General features: G+C 39.1%; 1 protein-coding gene across 1 annotated transcript in view; it reads right to left on the reverse strand.

Annotated features, from left to right (window-relative positions):
• The window catches only part of FAT4 (FAT atypical cadherin 4), a 147477-nt gene that overhangs the window by 19840 nt on the left and 105785 nt on the right, over positions 1-21852 (reverse strand). The window contains exons 7-11 of the mRNA XM_087737872.1: positions 21236-21416; positions 16684-16934; positions 9503-13852; positions 2638-2742; positions 613-920 (exon numbers count right to left, since the gene is read on the reverse strand). Of these exons, the coding sequence (XP_087593998.1) occupies positions 613-920; positions 2638-2742; positions 9503-13852; positions 16684-16934; positions 21236-21416 (5195 nt within the window). The remainder of the gene's footprint in view (positions 1-612; positions 921-2637; positions 2743-9502; positions 13853-16683; positions 16935-21235; positions 21417-21852) is intronic.

Raw genomic sequence — 21852 nt, forward strand, 5'->3', positions numbered from 1 at the left:
TTTTGGCAGAACTCCTCCCCTCAGATGCTTTCTGGGGGACAAAAAGAAAAGTAACTCCCCTCCTGCCTCCCCCAAAAACCCTCTCAGTGTAGCACCTTTGAAATTTTTATATGTATGCTACAGAGGGAAAACAGGCTTCCAGTCTTATGAGATTGGTAAAATCTCTGAATTAGCTCAAGGAGGTCAGGGACACTTGGAATTTGAAGTTTGTCCGCTTCTATTTTCCAAACGTTGATAAAAATTATTTTGAGGCTTTTTGTAGTTACTATGGTTGATTAGCCTTCGCTGATAATCATCCCTGTAATCTGCATCAGTTAATTAAGCTCATGTGTAGTAATTTATTTCATTAATTATTCCTGGTTCTCATTTTTCACATTTAGAGTACAGGGCACTGCACATGCTTTTTTAATTATTCTTTATCATCATCATACTAAACAAACCATTATAGGTCTTTGAGTCAGTTGGAGTAAGACAGAAATGAGGGAGGTTTTTTCCAAAGTTGGAGGTTCTGCTAGCAAACGCAACGTTACTAATTTTGTTTCTCTGAGTTCATGTGGAAGCCAAAGTGACTTGGCTGAACTTCTCTTAAATTCTCATTTTAGCATTTCTTACCATTCCAGCCCTCCGGGCAATAACTGTGTGAAATTGTCCATCAGACACCTTCTTAGTTGTGGTAAGCTTGTACGTGCCACTGCCAAGATTGTAGGAGAATCTCAGCCTCTCTTCTGCTATTTCCAGGGCCAGAAATTCTGCCCGCTCTCCGGTTTGGTTATCGTAGTTATACAACATTAAGGCATTACTTTTTATAGTGGCAAACTTTATATAGATGTAATTATTGTTTGGATCCATACTGGGAAACTCCATATATGACAGCTCTTCAAATCCATAACTGTTCAATTCACAATGATTCCCAAAAACACCTGCAAAATGAAAAGTAAAATCTGGTATCAGATAGTTTTTTCCTCACTGAGCATTCTCCCAGAAACGAAGTACTGATGTGCTCTAGATATGGCTACAATACACAGGCTCTTTAAGAAACCTCTAATGTATGACTAAAAATGTGCAACTTGAACAGAATCCTATTACCCACAGGTGGGTGTTGAAGTATATATATTTAAACTTAAAAACTGAGTTACAAATGACAGTTACATCTATTGAAAAACAAAGGGCATTTCATTGAGCTCTATGGTTTCTTTAGAAAACAGAAAAAAAGCGAGCTTGACAGCTATGTCAAATATGGTTGTTAATTATCATGAGGCATTTGTTAATCCAGTTATTGAAACAAATTTGCAACTTGAGCTTATTTTTCTCTTTATAGCTGTTATCTCAACTGTTTCTCAATTGGTGGTTCATTTTTTATACTTATGGTATAAGCATATGTATGATTAAAACATTATGCCTTCTCGTGTTTTATTGATCTGAATATTTTGGTGCATTCTACGTATTTCTTTTCAGATCTGTCACATAATTTCCCTTGATTTTTTTTACTGCAGCATCAATGAGAAAAAAACTTACTTAATTTATGAATACTAGTTACATTTACAATGGACTATGACTATGTGGGAAATTAATAAACTCTGAGGAAACATAAAACAAAGGAAATAGAATAAAGAAGTTATTCCACATGTTAGTAGAAAACCATATACAGAGGTAGTTACAAATGTGTATTGAGAACCATACATTTGTATGAGGGTTTTCAGCAGCCTGAAAACATTGTAGATGATTTCTCAGGTTTATCTGTTTTTTGATTAATCTGCTGCATTTACTTTCATGCTTTTCTATCTAAACAATGACAATTCTGGATTAATCTGCATTTAGAACAAATCTTGCTGCAATTATATCATGATACCTTAAAACATCTGTGTTGTTTTATGTCTTTATTGGGTTCATTCCACAAACCAAATTTGGGATAATTAAATTCTAATAATTATCAAACTATTTTGGCAGTACTATATGCTTCTCTGATTCTCAGAATAGTACTCTGGTTTTGGAACTCAGAACTTTATTAACGTACAATAAATCGAATGGACAAGTACTGGTGTGGGCTAACAAGCTGTTTTGATTCAGTCAGGTTCTCTTAATCAAATCTACTAAATATAGAAGTGCCAATATCTAATGTTGTGGTCCTCACTTGCAGAAAAATGTGGGTGCTCTCTAATTCTTGCTTTACAGGTAATTTGACAAATTATGCAAATTTCTCAAAAGAAAACCAACCCCTTTCCACTCAATATCATCCCAAACTGCCTTTTTCTAGTTTAACATTACAACGACTTCCTTGCACTTTGCAAGTGCGTAGGACGCAAGAATACTGATGTTATTTACAGTGGTCTGACTCTTCAGCTCTCCTAAAAGCGTCTGTTATTGGGCAGGAGAGCAAGCACTGCTCTGAGCCCTCGGCGTGCCCCCCCAGCAGCCACACATTTCCATCTCCTGCCATGCTGGCAGAAATATTGGCTTCTCCCTCTTGCAGCCGGGGAAAAACAGAGAGGATGAGGCCAGGAGATGACCAACACCTGCCCATGGGCCGGGATGCATATACACACCCATTGGTTTTGTGCAGGTAAAAGTAAATAGCGATTTGAGAAATATTAATAGGGAAAGGGAAGATCAAGCAGAGAGGAGGAGAAGCGTACTCACCAAAGGGGCAGTGGCAGTAATACCCCTCCACCCCGCTTTGGCAGGAGCCACCATTGAAACAGGGGTTGCACTCACAGTAATTGACAGTGGAGTCGCACGTTTTCCCTGTGATTAAGGAATAAAAGCAATTTCCAGGTCAGAGTATTCAGGTCAATAGGAAAGTAAGGCTGGTATTTAAGTAACGAGCTTATGAACCAATGCTGAATGCATGGCCAGGAGGGAGGGTGCCAGGGACCAGCTGCGGCTGTGGGATGGAGAGAGGAAACACAGACACAATGCTGGGCTGCTCCCAGCCCTGACACAGGCATCATACGTGGCCCAGAGAAATTAACTTTACTTTTCAAGTGTCTCATTGTAATTATCTCATACAGGCATTGGTGGTTTGGGTGTTTTTGGTTTTGTTTTTGTTTTTTTATTATAACTGGTATCCATAAAAGATCATTAAAGGAAAGGAGGTGATGAACTAAAAAAAATATATTTTTTTTCCCCCTCTATTGAATGCAACGTACTCATTAGTGTGAAGGAGATACAGACAGCCCTTGCTGGACCCTGTATGAACACGGCATGCTGAACACAGGCTGCTATTGTACATTATATGATTTTTCTTATTTTTCCTCATCAATTACAACCTCCTTCCTGACTTGGAGGGACCACAGTCCTCTGGAGCTAAAACAAGTTACCCTGGATTCAGTCCTTCTCTAAGCAGACATTGTCACATGTGGTAAATATTATTCACCAGAGAATAAACTGAAATCACATAATTCACTTCAACAAGAAAGGGAACCACGAGAAAAAGTGAAGATTCTAACAGATGCCGAATACTGACAAGGGGATTCTTTGTACAAAACTAAAATTTTCTTTGTATGGAAACATTAACTACTAAAGTATTGGTCTTCACTTCTAAGTTTTTCATTGCTTAGCTTTTATGAGTTTAGCAACACTTCCACTATGTACCACTCTTGGTACCTGCCTTCCTTCTGCCAGCAGTGCCAGCCTTCGCTGCTTGCTCAGCAAAAACTTGAAAGTATTGTCATGTTTGTCCCTCATGTTTCTCTGCCAAAACTGGCAAAATCAGCCATGCTCTTCCAGACTTCTCCTTGAACTTCATTTTGGCCAGGATACATACATACAGCAAAGGCTAAGACTGCCTTAATGCTTCGTATTGCACTGATAATGAATTATTTTATTCCTCACACCATATAAATATAATACACGTATAAGTTAAAAGTACAACATGAGCTTGCATAGAGGGTGTTCATTCTTATATGTCACATATATTTTATAATTCTTACATCTCACATGACAGCAACGCACAATATGGAGTCCTTAGGGACTGCTGGTCCCTAAACCTGTAGAAAATCAGGATTGTGCTATATTAACTCTGCTAGCTTTTTCAGAATTTCACAACTTCAGCCACCTAATTAAGAAAACCTCTTTTTTTTTCCCCCCTCTAATTTTCTGTTTAACCTAAAGAAGTTTGCAGGCAGCTCTTCCATGTGAGCAGCAGCCCTCCATGTGCGACTGCAAGCAGGATGGAAATGAAGCACTGGAGGATTCCTGTGGTTAATACGTAACTTGTAGATTCACCATAAATCCAGGAAACATTTCCAGTGTCTGAATCTAATTATGCTTTGGGGGTATTTATTTATATTTTATTCTCTAATGGCATGACTGAAGGATGAACTAACTTTTTATGTTAGATTTTTGCTGTTTTCTTTATTTTAAAATTGTGGTACATCGTACAGATCTTTGACTTACCAAGGAGAACACATAGCAAGAGTGAGGCAGAGATAGTTAAAATAGCTCAATGATGTTTCTTAGTTTTCACAAAAATCAAGTGTAGCTAATAAGGCTTACTCAGTTTTTTGCAATTCAGTCTAACTAAATACTGTTTTTCTCAGCTAACATTAAAGCTGGCATATTTGCTGAGTCAGCAACAGAATATGGATGTTTATTTTAGCTGCACATATTTTAACCAGCGAATAACAACATCTTCTTCATATTTAACAATTGTTTGAATAATTCATGAAACTAATAAAAGTGTGTTTGCATTTATTCCAACTGTTTTGACACAAGAGAAGACAAATACCCTGATTTAACTATTCATCAGAGCTATTAAAACTAATATTTATTTAAAATGAAGAAGAAATTTCAGCTATTCTTTGCCATTCACTGAAGTGCTAAAGACCTGGGAAAAATGTATCTATTTACATTTGGAATAACGATCCAACAAAAGATGTCTATGAAGCTTATTTTTCCTCTTTAAATGCATGTTAAGCATGCTTATCCTAGAAAACAAGAGTCCTTCAGCCAGATAGCGGCAGGACAAAAGTATAACTTGGGAATGCTATTCTAGTTTATCATTATGGTTGTTCTGTGTAAGGATTTAAAATAAATTACCTCGATAAAGCAAGATCATTAGAAAAACCTGGTAAACAGATGATGAGAGTTATAAACCAAAAAACGATAAATAAATAAATAAGTAGGTAAACAGTATAATACAATGTCATGTAACTACCAAAAGAACAGAAACTTATTTTTATTTAGTATATAACTCATTTCCAATTAAAAAAAAAAAACAAACTGGTATGACCACCTGAAACTCTTAAAGACATCCATCTTTTTTTCCTGCTTTAAGATAATTTTTAGTTATACTTTTTCTTTCTTCTAAAAGACTCCAACTCTTCTGAATTTCTTCTCCTATGTGTATCCCTCCAGGCAACCTTACCTACCAATTACCTTATATCAGCTTCATCTGAAGACAGTTGCTGCTACAAGGCTTCATTCCCTCTTTTCTGCAGAATCCTGAACTTCATCAATTCATCCCAATTTCCTGCTACCTTCAGATCTTTGGTCAGTTGCTCCTTAGACTCCTCTGAGACAAAAACTCTCACGCATTCTTTGTCCATCCTCTAGGGAAAGGTCTCGATATTTCAGGCAGCCTGCATTGGTTACTCTGCCAAGACCCAGAGAGTTTCTATCAACTCCTGGTTTTTGGATGGTCCGCCAGTGTTTAAACCGCACCTTCTTACTCTTCCCTTTTCATCTAAACCATGTTCCTCCTGTGATCCTATTTTTTCCCCTCTCTTGTTATTGCTCACAATAAGATGTGTACTAAAGATTTAGATTTGGAAAAACAAAACATAGCTTGCATACCCATTGTTTTTGCTGTTCTGCCTAAGATACTATGCTTATATTTAGATACTATTTTTTGGTGGAGAGAAAGAATTAAAAAAAAAAAAAAAAAAAAAGAAAAAGGAGTTTTAGAAAGGGCTGTTTTTCCTGAGTGTATAATTTACACAAGTACTAGCTATTTTGAAATTCTCTATTGCACAGATAAAACAAATCGTTTGAGGAACGGTACTGGATTGAGGAGGATAAGAAAGTGTCTGCCACTATGCATAAAAGCATCCTCACCTGAACCCAAGTGCTCAGTTTTACTGCTTTCCAGAAAGATAATGCCAATGATCTTAACCTCACAAAACTAAAGTAGTTTTGGTTTTCAGAGGTCATTTTCCACAAAGAGTCTGCTAATTTAAGTTTTACAACATGAATTTAACAGTAATGTTCTGATAGACTTTTATCCCACCTAAGTAATATGCCTTGAAAAATTAGGAGACGTATGTGTTTTCATGGCTTACGCAAGTCAATTTTCAAGAAGCATTTTCACACATTCGGACTACTATGCTTTTAGCTGGGGAATAATTTTATTTGGACAGCATAAAGAATTAGGCTAATCATACATGTTTGATTAGTGTTTCAGGGTATCAAATCCTGCAAGGGGAAGGAAATGTCTCAGCTAATGTTTTGGGAACCAGGGAGACTCCAAACCAGAGCCACCCCAGTAACACTCCAGTTCAGGTGAATGTTGCAGTTAGTTGAGTTCACAGATCTCTTCTCAGCTGAAACACTGAAAGATTCGGGATGTTAATTTTTTTTTGTGTCAGAAAGATCTTTTTCTGAAGACCATGAAAATTAGGATAATGCTGGATAATTGATAATAGACAGCATTCAGCATTTATCATTCATCACCTCAGGCTGATGATATCACATGCAGGGGCTTATGCAAAAATCTAACTTCCTGAGAATTTTTTTTTTTAATTGAAAAATGTAACAGGAACAGATACCAGCTGAATGCTCTTGGGTTAGATTTCAGCTGATTTGAGAGTTTTAGTTTTTCTGGTTCTCTGTATCCATCTTTTAAAGTGATTGTTCTAATATTTTAATCTTGCATAATTTCACAAACCTACATTCCTTCATCTTAATGAGTCCTGGAAAACAGGAAATGAAGGGTTCAAAGGAAGGGCAGACAACTACTGTAAATCACAAAGTATATTCCCTCCAGAAAGTGATTATTTTAAAAACAAAACCTGACCATCATTAAGACATGTAATTATAACAGATTGTTTAAACCCTAATGATGTTGCTCTGAGGTAATCAGTCTTTATAATCCTATTCAGTGAAAAGAACTACATTACCTTTGCAGTATGATGAAGTGAAATGCAGCTGACAAAACATAATAAATCAAGGAAAAGTAAGACTCAGTTTTCAGGTAGGCCATTATAAAGGTCTACAGCTGATGTACCCTAATTTACGGTGAACACAGAGTCTGTCTCAGAAAATACTAATTTCTACTTGTATCCAGTACCGTGTAAATATTATTTTTTTGCTGAGCATGCAAATTCAATTATGAGACTGTATTTTCATTCCAAGAGAAGCAGCAAAGCTATGCATATGGTAAACTGAATTAGAAATCCACTGTTTTGGATGTCTCCTTTTTTTTGTTGAGGCACTCAAGGTTTATATTCATAAAGAGACAGTTTCAGGCTTTATTTTTACATTCACTATGGCTATCTTTAATCATATATGAATCAGGATTAAATGCCCAAGCAGCTGTGTTCTCTTTCTGTTGGCAGTGTAATAATGACATAATAGTCTCTATGTCAAGCATTCTCAAACAGTCTGTATTCTGACATTTGTTTGCAGAACCTATTGAATATTGAATTTGCAGAATTTCAAATATGCTTTTGCAGACATAAAATGTCTAAATATACTGAATATTAATTGTGATCTTATCTAATAAGCTCTGCTGATATTCAACTCTGAAGATATTTTGGGTTTTAATTACATACTTTGGTGCCATTTGTTTTCTGTCTTGATCAATTAATCTCCAGATACTTAAATAATTCTTGACTCTGCAATGGCCAACCGATTTAAAAAGATCTGACTCCCAAATAGAAACGTCTGCCTCAGTGGTAGTCTATTTTAAAGTTATTTGTGTTGACAAGGAGTTTAAGAAAGCTCATATCAGATGCCACATTTAATTTATGGCGTGAAAGAAATCCAACACTTCAAACTGTAAGAGTCTCTCATCACATTTTCTTAGTTAAAACCTTCTTTTTTCAAGCTTGTCACATGTAGAGCTTTATTTTTAGCTGACATGAGGGTTGAACATTAAGATACAAGCTTTAATACCAGAAAAAATTAGCTGGACGTTTCTTCAATGTTTCAAATTATAGGCTAGAGGCATATACTATAGTATGCTGCTAGAGGTAATGAAGTGTTTTGCTTCATTGCAACAGCAAACATATGCCCATGTAATCTCTGGTGCTAATGACTAAAGAGTTACAGGGGATAGGTGCCCTAGAATTATTTTGCCATGCTCCTGGCAAAATAATTTGATGTACTAATACAACATGAAATAAAATCCTGGATTGGTAACTTAATTAGAACTGCTTGACAATTAGCAGTAATTGCTTCTAACCTGAGGCTCAGTAGTACATTTGTGAGGTTTACACAAAAGATCACATCAGCATCCTTTATATCAACAGACCTTTCACACTGAATATGTAGCCACTGCTGTAGCTGTGCTTTAAATGAAGTAGTTAAACCTTTATTTTGAAAGTGATTAATCTTCTCCTTTGCAATCAAGTGTATCACATCTCCTGTGCTAATCTAGTTTAAGAAAAAAAAACAAAAGAACAACCAACCCCCTGATCACTCCACTGGTTACAAATGAGTTTTGGTGGCAGTGGTGGCAAGCCCAAATACCCACACCATAATGAGCATGGCTGTGCCAACCTGGGCTGCCCTGGAGCATCTGCAATACAGAAATACTCCTTAGAAAAGGTAATGAAAGCCTTATGTAATCTTCTCTGGTTAGATTTTTTTATGATGTCTGTAAAAAGTGGCCATAAGCAATGGTTAAAATTGTTCAGACCTTCCTTACATATCATACTCATGACAAAAGCAAACATCAGCCTGCTTTTCTAGGGATAATATGCTGCTATGTTTGAATGTGTAATAAATATTAGACAAAAAACACTCAGAAGAAGTAGAAATGCTGCAGACATTTCTGTTGTTATTGAAAAATAAATGACAAAGGGACAAAATAGAGAACAGACATGACTGATCATTTTGCCTGAATTCTGTTTTTCCCCATATCCTTCATCTGATTTCTGTCTTGTATAACTGTAAGCAATCTGGGGCAGAGGCTGATTTTCTTGCTTGGCACACTCCTAGCAGACTTGAAATGCTACCACAATATGGATAACAATAACAGAAAAATCATACTTAAGCATTGGAAATGGTTTCTACATATTTAATAAATTAGAATAGCTCTTGTAAAAATCTTTCTGTTCTAATGCAAATCAGGTAAGTGAGATTTGCCTGAGGACAGAGCTAAAATAAAATAATACTGTGCGCACCTGGTCTTCTGAGTTTTCATAACTACAAATACCTCATTTTGCGTGACCTCTTCATCTATTGGGGATGCTCATATTCAGACAATCCTGTGCTAAAAAGCACGTTTCTGCCCTCTTTCCCTCTCTTCTGGACTGTAAGATACAGAGAAGTAAAAGCGTACCTGTATACCCGGTTTTACAAACGCAGTTGAAGCTTCCCGGGAAGTTCTGGCAGGCAGCACCGTTTTTGCATGGGTTGGAAAGGCACTCATTGACATCCCTCTCGCAGGCCATGCCAGTGAAGCCCTCTGGGCAACTGCACGAGAAGCCCCCCACCAAGTTGTGGCAAGTCCCGTCGTTGTGGCATGGGGAAGGGAGGCATTCGTCGATGTCCGTCTCGCACAGGCTGCCATCGTACCCTGGCATGCACCTGCACACGAAGGGCCGGAGGGGCTCGTTGGCCATGATGATGACGGGGACACTTTCATGGCTCTTCAGAGCCGGGCTCACTGCCAACCTCCTCAGGCAGCTCCCTCCATTCTGGCAGGGGCTCTGCAGGCACCAGTCGTGGTCCACAGCCTCGATCCGCACCCCGCTCTGGCGGAAGAGGACATCTTTGATGCTCTCAAAGAAAGTGGCCACACCACTGGGATTCACGTACTGGTTGTTGCCGCGTTTGACAGCTGCCATCAGGAAGGTGTGGTTGCTCTCCTCGTACAGCCCGTAGAGCTGGACAGCGGTGCCCAGCCCTGTCAACTGGGAGCTGGCGATTCGTAAGAAGTGGAGATAGTGATTTGTGAGGAAATCCCGCACATTGTGGGTGCTCAGGCGGAGGAGGATGCTGTTGTCAATGGTGGCATTGCCGAAGCCCGTGAAGAAAATCCGGACGCTGCTGGTGACGGCACCGTGCAACCCATCGTTGCTGAGGACGGCCAGGTCAAACGTGCCATCTGTGGACCTCGCCTGCGAGTGCAGCTCGCAGGTACCCCCGGGAATGCTGAAGAGGCTGGTGACTCCTGAGGTGAGGGAGCACTGGAAGCTGTCTAGCACGTCTGGATCCTGTGGCTTTACGTTGCCCAAAATTCCACCTGGGAAGAGGTTGCCATAATAGTGGACAAAGATTTCTACCGTTCTGGGCTGAGATGGGTTGTCGTTTTGGTCTATTACCTTGATCTGCACAGTTCCTGTGGAAGACATCTGAGGAACGCCAGAGTCTCTTGTAATCACTGACAGGTAGAAATCGCTGATTTGCTCCCTGTCGATCTCTCTCGTTGTTGTCAGCACACCAGTGGTGCTAAGGCTGAAGTAGCTGGTTGCGGGGCCAGTGCTGAGCAAGTAATATGTAAAGGGACCTTGGTTTGGAGGGAGATCAGGATCCGACGATTGAAGCGTCATCACAAGAGTTCCCGCACGGTTATTCTCCATGACTTCTCCTTGGCTGGTGGACAAGGTAGGGCCGTTGTCATTGATATCTTCCAAAGTTACCAATAAAGAGGCACTTCCTGTAGCAGGTGGCGCTCCTGAATCGATGGCCAGCACAGACAGGTTGTACACAGGCAACGTTTCTCGATCCAGCTCTGCAGTGACCGTCACCTGTCCTGTCTGCGGGTTGATGGAAAAGGCGCTGTTGTTGTTGCCAGACCCAATGAAATAGGAAAACCTGCTCCAGCTAGGGACAGAATCTGAATCAAAGGCACTCACGAACGTGACATGGGTGCCTGGAGGAACACCCTCACTGATTCGTATATTGTAGGTTCCTAAGGTAAAAACGGGAGGATCGTTGGCATCCAGTATAGTGATATTAACAGTTACTTCATCTATATCTGCACCGCGAATGCTCCCAAAATTTTTTGCGAGGACTTTCAAAGAGATGCGTTCTTCTTTTTCTCTGTCAAGAGGTCCTGAAACATAGATCTGGCCACTTTTCTCATCTATCTGGAAGCCTTTCTTTCTGCTGTTACCAAAGATAAGGTAGTGGACTTCTCCATCAGTTCCCATATCACGATCACTTGCAAAAACTTCACCTACAACAGTACCTTTGGAGGCTGCCTCAGAAACCTCAAAATAATAAAGCTTGGACACAAAACGGGGCACATATTCATTTGTCCCTTCTAACTGGATGTTGACACTAGCAAAGCTGCACCTCTCTTCATCTGGAACATTAAAAGCCTTTACCGTTAAATGGTAACTTTGCTTTGTTTCATAATCTAAAAATCCCTGGGTGGTGATTGTTCCCGTATTGGGGTCAATGACAAAGAGGTCACTATCTGAGGACTGAATAGCATATGCAATCACAGCGTTAGGTCCAGAGTCAGCATCAGTGGCATTTAAACGAATAACAGTTGTCCCACTGGGGGCATTTTCTAACACATTGGGAAAGTAGTCCTCAGGGCTGAATGCTGGAGAATTATCATTCACATCAATGACATTAACAGTGACATTGCAGTAGCCTGTTCTGGACACCCATCCTCCATCCGTGGCAGTAACAACTAGCTCATGCTTTTGGGATAACTCAAAATCAAGTGGGTTTGCTAGTGTCAGTGTACCAGTAGTTGTATTAATAGCAAAGATGCCAGCCTCATTTCCAGAGGAAATATTATATCTGATTAATCCATTCATAGCAGCGTCTCTGTCTCGGGCTGAAACCGTCCTGACCACTGTTCCAACAGAGTGACTCTCCGGGATAGTAACGCTCATGCGGCTTTGAGAAAACTCAGGTGTATGGTAATTTTCCTCTGTTACTACTATTTCAACAGGTACCTCGGATGAGAGTGGAGGATTACCTTTATCCTTTGCTTTCACTTTAAACAGAAAGTTTTTGTTCAAATCAGCCATTAGTGAAGATGACACAGAAATCCAGCCTGTATTCCTGTCCAGCCTGAATTTATGACTTTTGCTTTCATCAGAGATAAAGTACTCCACTTCAGAATTCAAGCCAAAGTCTTTGTCATCCACTGCAGTAACTTTAATTAAGTTTGTGCCAACCCTCACGTTCTTAGTAACAGGAGTAAAATATTTATGAGCGAGGAACAGTGGTGCATTGTCGTTGCTGTCTACTATGTTAATGGTGACGGTTGTCTCGCTCATTAATGGAGGACTGCCTCGGTCTGAAGAAGTAACAATGAAGCTGTGCCTATTAATGTTGACATTGCTTGAACCGCTGGAGTTTTGGTACCTTAAATACTGCTTGTTGAAAATTTCCCCTGTGGTTGCATTAATTCGGAAGAACTCGGACTGGGATTTTATGAAGTAGAAGACTTGGCCATTTGACCCTTCATCGGGATCAGTGGCCGAAACCTGGGTGACCTTCAGCCCTATCCCAGGAAGCTCAGGACACTCCAGGTAATAGGATGGCTTTGTAAATCGTGGCGCATTGTCGTTGACATCCGTGACAAATATGGTGACATCCGTGCTCACCGTCCACCCAGAGTCATGTGCAGAGACCCTGATTCTGTAGCGGTCTGTGTCCTCCCTATTTAGTGGTCTGCTGATGGTGATGTCCCCGGTGTTGGGATTTATGGTAAACGGGAGACTCGTGTCCCTTATGGAGTACCTGCTGACTGCGTTCACCCCAATGTCTTCATCTGATGTCGTGACTCGAGTTACCGTAAAACCCAGAGGTGCATTTTCAGGCACAGAAGCACTGAATATCTGGGAAAACCTTGGAGCGTTGTCATTTTCATCCAAAATATTAATGACAACTTTGACAGTCGTGCTCTGGAGTGGGGTGCCTTTATCTGAGGCTTTTATGGTTAGTGTGTATTGAGACAATTTCTCCCTGTCCAAGGGCCTGACACTTCTGATCTCACCAGTGGCTCGATTGATACTGAAACTGTTGTCCGTATTGCCCTCAATTATTTCATAATTTAGCTGTCCATTTAGACCACTGTCCCTGTCGACAGCAGCCACCGTCAGTATCTTCCGCGGGGACAGGTTCTCCACTATTTCTGCAATGAAGGGATCTTGCTCAAACTCTGGTGCGTTATCATTGACGTCCATCACCGTTACTTCCAGTTTCTTATATGAGGAAAAGGGAGGAAAGCCTGTATCTCTGGCCTCGATCCAAACCACGTATTTCTGTATGGTTTCAAAATCTAAAGCCCGCCCGACAGAAAGCTGTCCTGTCACCTGGTCAACCAGGAAGGTGCTGCCCAGGTTACCGCTGGCGATGTAGTAAGACAAGGAACCCCCTCTGGCTGAAGACCCGGAGACAGTGGTGACAAGTGTACCAACTGCTTGGTTTTCAGGAAATGTGAAGGTCTCCTGATCCGCCTGAACGCGAGGAAATTCTGCTCTGTTCACAAACCTCACGGTGACGGTTGTAGAATCTGTCTTGGGGTACTGGCCACCGTCCCTCACGTGAACAGAAATGGTGACTTCGGACTCTCCCACCAGGGGGTTGGCAGCCAGGATCGCTCCCCTTGCTGGATCGATGTGGAATTTCTCAGAGTTTTCCCCCACGAGGGAATAATGGAGCTCAGCGTTGGAGCCAGCATCCGCATCAGTGACAGTCACAGCAAACACAAACGAGCCTGAAACGGAAAACAAAGTTAGGACATCTTCAGGTGCACTGAGCATGGGAAACGTGATGCCAGCTTTTCACTCAGAAGCACTCGAGAGGGTCACCTGCCTGGTATTCGGCCTGGAGCAGTATGCTCTTCTTTACGCTGCTCTGAAAATGGACTGCTTTTTTTCACAAGATGGTAAGTTTAACAAGGGGTAGGTGAGTTTGTGAGCCCGCAAGACACGCATGAAGCCAAAAAATGTGGGTTTGAACAGATGTCAGTGGCTGCACATACATCTGCACTGGAAAATGGACCTGCAACTTTTTGGAAGTCTAGCATCCCATTTCTAGAACATTCACATTATGAAAGCCATAAATCTAATAAGATTGAATGTTTTATTTTTTTTTAATTACTCATAGTTTATTTATCTGTATAAAAAAAACCCTGGAATTCAAGGACTATTAAAGTTACGTAAGTGAACAGGCAGCACCCATGGACATTTACCCTACACACTCACCTTCCATTGCAGCCCCTTTTCTTCCTATTCCCCAGATGCTGCTCCTTTATCCCCAATAGCCTCTTGCTTCTGATTTTGTAAGAGTATTCTGAGGACAGTAACTAATGGGACTGCACTTGTAAAAGCCTGTTGGTCCTCTGAGATAGGGGTATAATCACACAGAAATACAAAACTACTGCACACTAGTGCAATAACATGAATATATTATGTTTCAGGTCTTTTGAATTTATGCTTCACAATAAGCTCGACTATACAGGCACCTTCGCATTAACCTCTATATTTGCCTATCTGCAAGGAGAATCCAGGGTGTTCTTTTGCACTGGTTTACAGATCTAGTGCATGGCACGCCTTTCAAATTTGACACTGTCCAAGCAATTTGCAGAACACTCTGTTGATGTTTTACTTGTACAGAAATTTAGAAAATACCCAGTCCTGTATAAAAATCATGTTGGTTTCAACCTCTTAAGGTAAAATCATTTACAGGCAGGGAAGACTTTGACAGCATCCTCTTAAAACTATGCTTCGTGTCACTATTTGTCATGTGCAATGATTTGTACTCCAGGGGGAAGAATATTTAGACAAGAAAAGTATTCAAACCCTTGTGAGAAATGGGACAGGAAAAAATGAAGATTTTTGCTTCAGTTAAGCAAATTATATTATTAATTATTAGTATTACTAGTTCCCCCTTTTAAACTTGATTAAAAAATAACAAGGAAATTAAGCTTTTTCTTTCAAAATGTACACTAGGTGTTCTGTGATCGGAATAAAAGCAAAAGTCTTGATCAAGTTATGAGGTTTGTTCTTTTTTTTGGAAAAGCTATTTCAGATACTACATTGGACTGCAACAAAGCTGTTGGTTTTGTTTTTTTTTAATGGACATCATGCCCGCTAGTAACATCATTGTCAACAGCCTTTCAAAATAACATGAAAAGGTATTAATATTTCCTTTTAAATGAAAGTGAACTAACAACTGAGGAAGTTGCAAATAAAAAAGTGCATGCATCCCCAGTTTTTTGCTAAGTTAAAAACAGAATAAACATTGCTTGGGCTTTCTATAGGTTTCTAGTTATAACGGGTTTCATACAAAAAGCATCCAAAAAGATATTGCCATAAAACATCGGTTCAACCTATGTTTTCTCCTCATAAACACATTTAAAGAAACACCCCAAAAAGAACCACACAAAGGCACTGTGCCCTAGTCAGAATACACAAAGATTCACCAATGCAATAATAAAATAATTTCATAATGCTGTTCTGGAAACAGGGAAGAAATGTAAACAAATTCATTCTTCCATAAAAAGGAGAAGTATTTGCAATTGTTTAAAATTTAGAGAGAAAACCCAGGACATGGAAATAAGTCTTTTTTTTTTTATTCTCTTAAAGGAAAAATTGTTTTGTAAACCATTTGTCTTGGAATCCTGTCTGTAGGCATCACATATCCATGTATGTGCATGCATGTGAAAATACACAGCATTGCCGACTTCCACAGCCAACCACTCTGGCTGCAGTTTGGTGAATCTGTGGTAATACAGTGATCACATAAAATCCTTTTACTGTTTTGAGATAGTAGTGGTCCTGGTATTAGTCCATTCTAAATCTTGGAAAAAAAAATCTCAAAATAGCAGAATCTTTCAGTAAATTCTCTCCATCCTGATGCAAATACACATATTCTTCTTTCTTTCCCCTTGCAATGCCAATTCTGCAAATAGAAAATATTAGTATTTTGGACTTACACATTTCTAATGTATTTATTTATCAGGCTTGTTTAAACATAAACTGAATGAAAATTAATTCCTGCATTGAGTGAAGTCACTTTAATCTGGGTGTAGGTTCCGCAAAAGGAAGGTTGCTGCTTGGCTTTACTTTTATTTTATTTTACTTCACCACTTGGCTCAAGGAAAGGCACCATAATTAACATCTGATATAGATACGGCCATTTGGAAAGAAGTTGACAAAATCCTCTTTAAGAATTGCTCTGGGTGGAAAAAGAACATCTGCATGCAGGAGGAGACTTTCAGAGGAAAAAAGAGGCCATAGCCTTCCTAACCCTCGCAGAATAATTTAATCACTTGTGGGTGCTCATTTACACTATGTCTTCTTTACATAACTGCAGGAAAATAATTGAATTTGGATGAAATGAACAAGCTAAAAAAAATTGCTAAATGGCAGGTGATATATTGAGCCTTGCCATTATTCGTTCCCATGCAACACAAAGATAACAAAACCCGGAAAACAGCTGAAGAGGAACATCTCGGAAATGTTTCTTGTGGCATAGCTTTGCGTTTCATGAAGATGCTTATGCAATCTGAAGCATCCCAAGCACTGCCACTGATCAGGTTACCTGAAGCGGTAGGTGATGGGACGTGAGTGACGTAGGGATGGTGTTGAAATTTGGGCGGGTTGTCATTCACATCAGCGACAGAGACGAGCACGCTGGTGGAACTGGAGAGAGCCCTGGGGAAGCCCCTGTCGCTTGCCACCACCACCAAAGTATAGTTCTCCCTTGCCTCTCGATCGAGGAGAGCACTGGTGATGATTTGCCCCGTTGATGGGTTGATTGTGAATTGTGAATTGCCACCGGTAAGCCTATAGCTGTTTGAAAGAAAAAAAAAAACAAGGAAGAAAAATTTGATTAGTGTTTCATAAGGCAGCCTGCTGCTTTAAGATAATAAAAATTTTCTATACTCTTCAGACCACCATGCTGATGGGTATCAATGCACAGATTTTATTCTGACTGTCCATCTCTCTTTACTTTTTTTTCTCTTCCATATTTTAAGACCTGTCATAAATGACATTTCTGGGGATTTCCAAGCATAGTTGCTTAACACAGATAGATTTTTAATAAATGAGGAGCAGACTGAGCCTTTGCACATTTGTAGATACAGTTGGACATACTCTCAAAATTGCCTGCTGGAGGCATCCTCTAGTACTGATTGCCCCGGGCTAATGCATTAAGTGTTAGTCCAAAAGGCTGACATAACTCTTAACTGTATCTGCAGAACAGAATTAGAAAAAATACTATTTTCTGAAATAAAAGGATGACAATTTTATAAAATAACATGAGGATTTATAATTCATATTGTTTCCTGATACTGAGCTAAGCTATTCAAGATTTTGATGTTAATTCATAGCAAATTAGTTACCACAGAGCTATGTTAATAGATACTAATTGGGACCAGAATTTGACCCTTGATTGGTGTATATGTATGTACACACATCAGTGTGTGTATGCAAACATGCGATTTGTTAAGAACTGACTGTGTGCTTACTGCAGTGTGTCGTACTGGCTACCTCTGGCTTACTACCACAGTGAATTTGTCCCTTCTCTTTGAACGCTGACCCAGCTTGTGTTTGTACAGAATGAATCTCAAAGATCTGTGGAGCACTGGGCTGTATTTTTAAAGGTAATCGGTTAATATTACTTTTTTATCAATTCAGATAATGGGCTTTCTACAAAACAAAGGAAACAAAAACTGGCTAAAATGAACAATTCCCATATTCAATATTGTAACCCTTACAAAACCCAACACAGCTGTGATTAGCATTGCTTTTTCAGAGAAGCCTGGTACAGCACAGTAGCAGCTTTTTTGAGGTACACAATTCTATAAAATGTTCAGAAGAAAATGGCTTTTGTGAAAGCGAGTAATATTCCTATCTTCACCTTTTTAAAATCAGAATAGGTTATGACAGAAATAATAACCCAGGCCAGAAGCTTTACTGAGGGAATTGACAGCCAGCCTGTGTAATAAACTGTGGCAACTTCTCCTGTTCAGTCATTAATCTCTACAGAATGCCATGAGCATACTTTAATTGCTTAATTATGATATAATATGATGGCCTTATGTAATTATTCTCCAGCCATAGCAACGTGCATCTAAGGTGGAAAGAATGTGCACAAAGCCTAAAGCACCGCTTAAATCTCCCTAAATACCAGCAGCGCAGGTAAATTTTGCCTGATTTGCAATATTTTAACCCTGTGTGATGTGTTGCAGAAGACAGGGTCTTTCTCTTCTGTATTTGCAGATATATAGAATGGCTCAAGTTTTAGCATTGGAAAGATGCTATGAAAACCTTTTTTTTAAAAAAAAAGATAATAAAGACATACTACATTTGCCATAGGATATTCTGAGTTATATCTGAGTACAACTGCATGCAAACCAAATGGACAATGTGTGTCTTAGCATAGTTACAAAAAAATTCCAAACCCAAGCCAAAAAAAACCTCCAACCCCCTGAAACTTTAATAGTGACAACTAGCATAAAAGGAATTTGACTGAAGCACTTAAAATCTGGCCTTTTGACTAGTGTGTGCTGACCCCTCTTATCTACGCTATCTTTAACAAGGCTGCTCAAGTGTGCATTGCCATTAACAACCTCATCAGCCTCCTTTAATGACTTCACAGGTTATCACCAGAAATAAGAGAAAAAGAGTCAGCACGTATGGATATGTAACAATTTTGCAGAAGATTATCTACTTCTTGCATGGTACAGTCCATTTTTTGACTTTACATGAAAATTTTAGCAGAGGATTTTACATACCATCTTTGGAAACCAAAGATTTGATTTTGAAACAGGCTCTAACAAGACTGGAAAGGAGTTCTGAGTGCTCAACACCTCTGACAAGAAGCCCTTACGTGTTCTGGTCCCTCTGGCTTTTGCCAGTTTTGTAATACCAGCTGTATTTTAAGATTTGCATTACTCTAAGTGCTGAATCTGGACAAATTCTGTCCAAGAAAAACAAAGTATGTTCCTGAGTCTAAAAAGTGTGAAACAAAACCTGAAAACAATTTTTAAATAGCTACTTATGAAGGAAAAAAAAATATTTTTATCAACTATTTCACTATGAGGTACTGAGTGAATGACAAAGACTAATGGCAGAGATATTAAAGTAATTCAACGACACTAAAGAAATCCGAGAGCACCCTGATAATTTCTGATTATGGGATGCAATCATGACAATCATTCATGCTTTGTATGGAATTCTTTTTTCTAAAGGAGTTTGCCAGAAATAGTTTCTTAGCGTGAGAGTGAATAGAATTAAAGGCTTCATTGTTTCGCAATTTAATAAATGGTAATTTTGGATGCTTTTCAAATATTTAAAGATGCCAAAACATCAAGTTTCTATTTTTGGCTTGTAGCTAGTTGGAAATAAAATATTACAGTATGTTATACACACTTGCTTTGCCATAACATAGACCTGTTTTATTTTACTTCCTTTTTTTAAAAACATGACAACCACAGTGATATTCTTATGCACTCTGAAGAATGAACTGAGGTGAACTAATAAAAGTAAATAATGAAGCTACTTTATATCCTGTTTTGTAAGTTTGGAAACAGAGATACTGGTGTTTGCAGTCACAGTAGTGAAATGTGATGGGATTACCTACGTGGCCTTCCGATTAATAACTAATACAAATCTGGTTGGTATTCCAGTCACAATAAATCAGTCCTCAGTGGATAATCTTCAGCTTGTCACTGCCACTCAGCATCTTCATTACTCTTGTCTGGGAAATTGGGAATGGCCAGTGTTCAGCCCAGTGCCCAGTTAAGTTGCATCAATTGAGCTGTGCAAACCATCTGGCATTTAAAGCAAAAATGCCAAATTCTAACTTTTTACTGGTTTTTCCGAATGGGATAAATTTTACACCTCACCTTGTGTAATTTTAATCTAAGCTGAAGACATTAACTTACAATAAGTTTACCCAAGAAATATGTTGGCTTTCAGTGAAAATTGCTTACTACACGAAAAGACGTGAATGCAGCGGCAAGGCAAGTAGTGGTTCAGTGGTCCGCGGTGTCTCCCATAACACGTGTATTAGCATGTTGGGTGAAACTGTACCTGTTTGGCTAGTTTATTATAAATGTATCCAAGTCTGCATAAGCAGTCATTACAGTTAGGTTTGAAAAGCCATTTAAGGTTCAAAATAAGATACTGAAACCTTCCCCAAACATATGTATGCTATCACAAAATTAACTCTATCCACTAGTTTGGACATTTTTATGCAAAAAAGTGATACCTGATTTCTAGATTTGCCTAGATTAAAAATTAAAGTTTAAAGATGACTAGAGCTGCAAAATACATTCTGTACCTTTTTTAGCATGAGTGGTTTCATTTGAATATAAGTGAGGAAAAAAAATATTATTATTTAACTCTGCCCCAAAGTCAGCTTTTGTAGCAAATTCGTTAATGACGTTTGAAAAGTACATCTTCCTCTTCCCCACCAATCCCCTCCTGAAAACTCCTTCAATTAATATTAAAGTAGTCTGTCAGCCTCCAAGAACAATGGTTTCTAGCTTCTTCAGGAATACTTTTTAAAAGATTTGTATTACATTTATTAACTATATCCTTCACTATAAGGTCTCAACTCTAAAAGCTATGCTAAATAGAAGGCAAAAGCCTTTCCAAAGGCTACACAAGCTGATGGCAGTCAGTAAGAATGATCATTCACAGCCTATAACATATTTCTTTATGCAGAGAATGTGTATATATAAAGACTGCAAGCTGAAGTGCTTAATCCCTTTATTATATCATATGGAGTTTCAGGATTTCTTTGTTTTTTATTTTTTTAATTCATCTACCTCTACACTTATTGGGAAATATAAATATAGGCTATTAAAAATTACACTCCAGTGCAAGTTAAACTCGTTTGCTTTTCACTTAGTAAAAAACTACAATAACACTGCGACTCTGCTTGTCCTTAATATAATTCTAAAAGCCTATAAATAACAACAAAAAAGGACAGATTTACTGAAATAATCTAGCTACACATATACAGCTGTCCTTTGGTGTCTTACAGCTTTATAGCATGTTGGTGATGGACACTGGGGTAAAAAAAAAAAATCTTCAGGCAAGGTATGAGGCAGTATTACATACAGCAACAGTAAACAACCTACCTAATAACAGCATTTGTAGAAGCATCAGCATCTGAGGAGTTTACGAGCAAAATATCCGTCCCTGTAGGTGCATCCTCCAGAACAGTGGCAGAATACATGTTAAAGGCGAATGTGGGGACATTGTCATTGACATCATCCACTATGACAGCAATGGTTCCAGTGCCAGTGAGGGCAGGAGACCCTGTGGGAAAGCGGGATACAAAATGCTAGAGGTTACAAATACCACCATGCTAATCCGAGGTCTGCCATCCCCGATTTAAAGCCTAGCACTTGAGCATGTCACAGTTCACAGAGCAAGAAAGCCAATTCAACATACAGGACAGGGTCAGATTTGTTTCAAAGGCATCTTGACATAAAGTACAAGTTGTGAAAGGAAGAAAAGAAATAAAAAGGAAGTTGTTATTTTTCTTGCTCCATCTAATTCCAGAAATATTTTGTAATACAAACTCAGCGGAAAAAAATGGTCTTGGAACCACTTAGAAGCCTTCCTGTAACAATTAGGTCCAATTTGAAGATGTGGTTGACTTTCCTATTTCGCTAAAAGAAGACGCCCAAAGGTGGCACACTGACAGCCATGAAAACTCCAGCCCTCAATTTATCTATCCACAGAACAAATA

The sequence above is a fragment of the Nipponia nippon genome, unplaced genomic scaffold (genome assembly GCF_047370975.1).
Source record: "Nipponia nippon isolate SJK-2023a ecotype South Korea unplaced genomic scaffold, ASM4737097v1 scaffold_6, whole genome shotgun sequence".
In the NCBI taxonomy this organism is placed as follows: Eukaryota; Metazoa; Chordata; class Aves; order Pelecaniformes; family Threskiornithidae; genus Nipponia; species Nipponia nippon.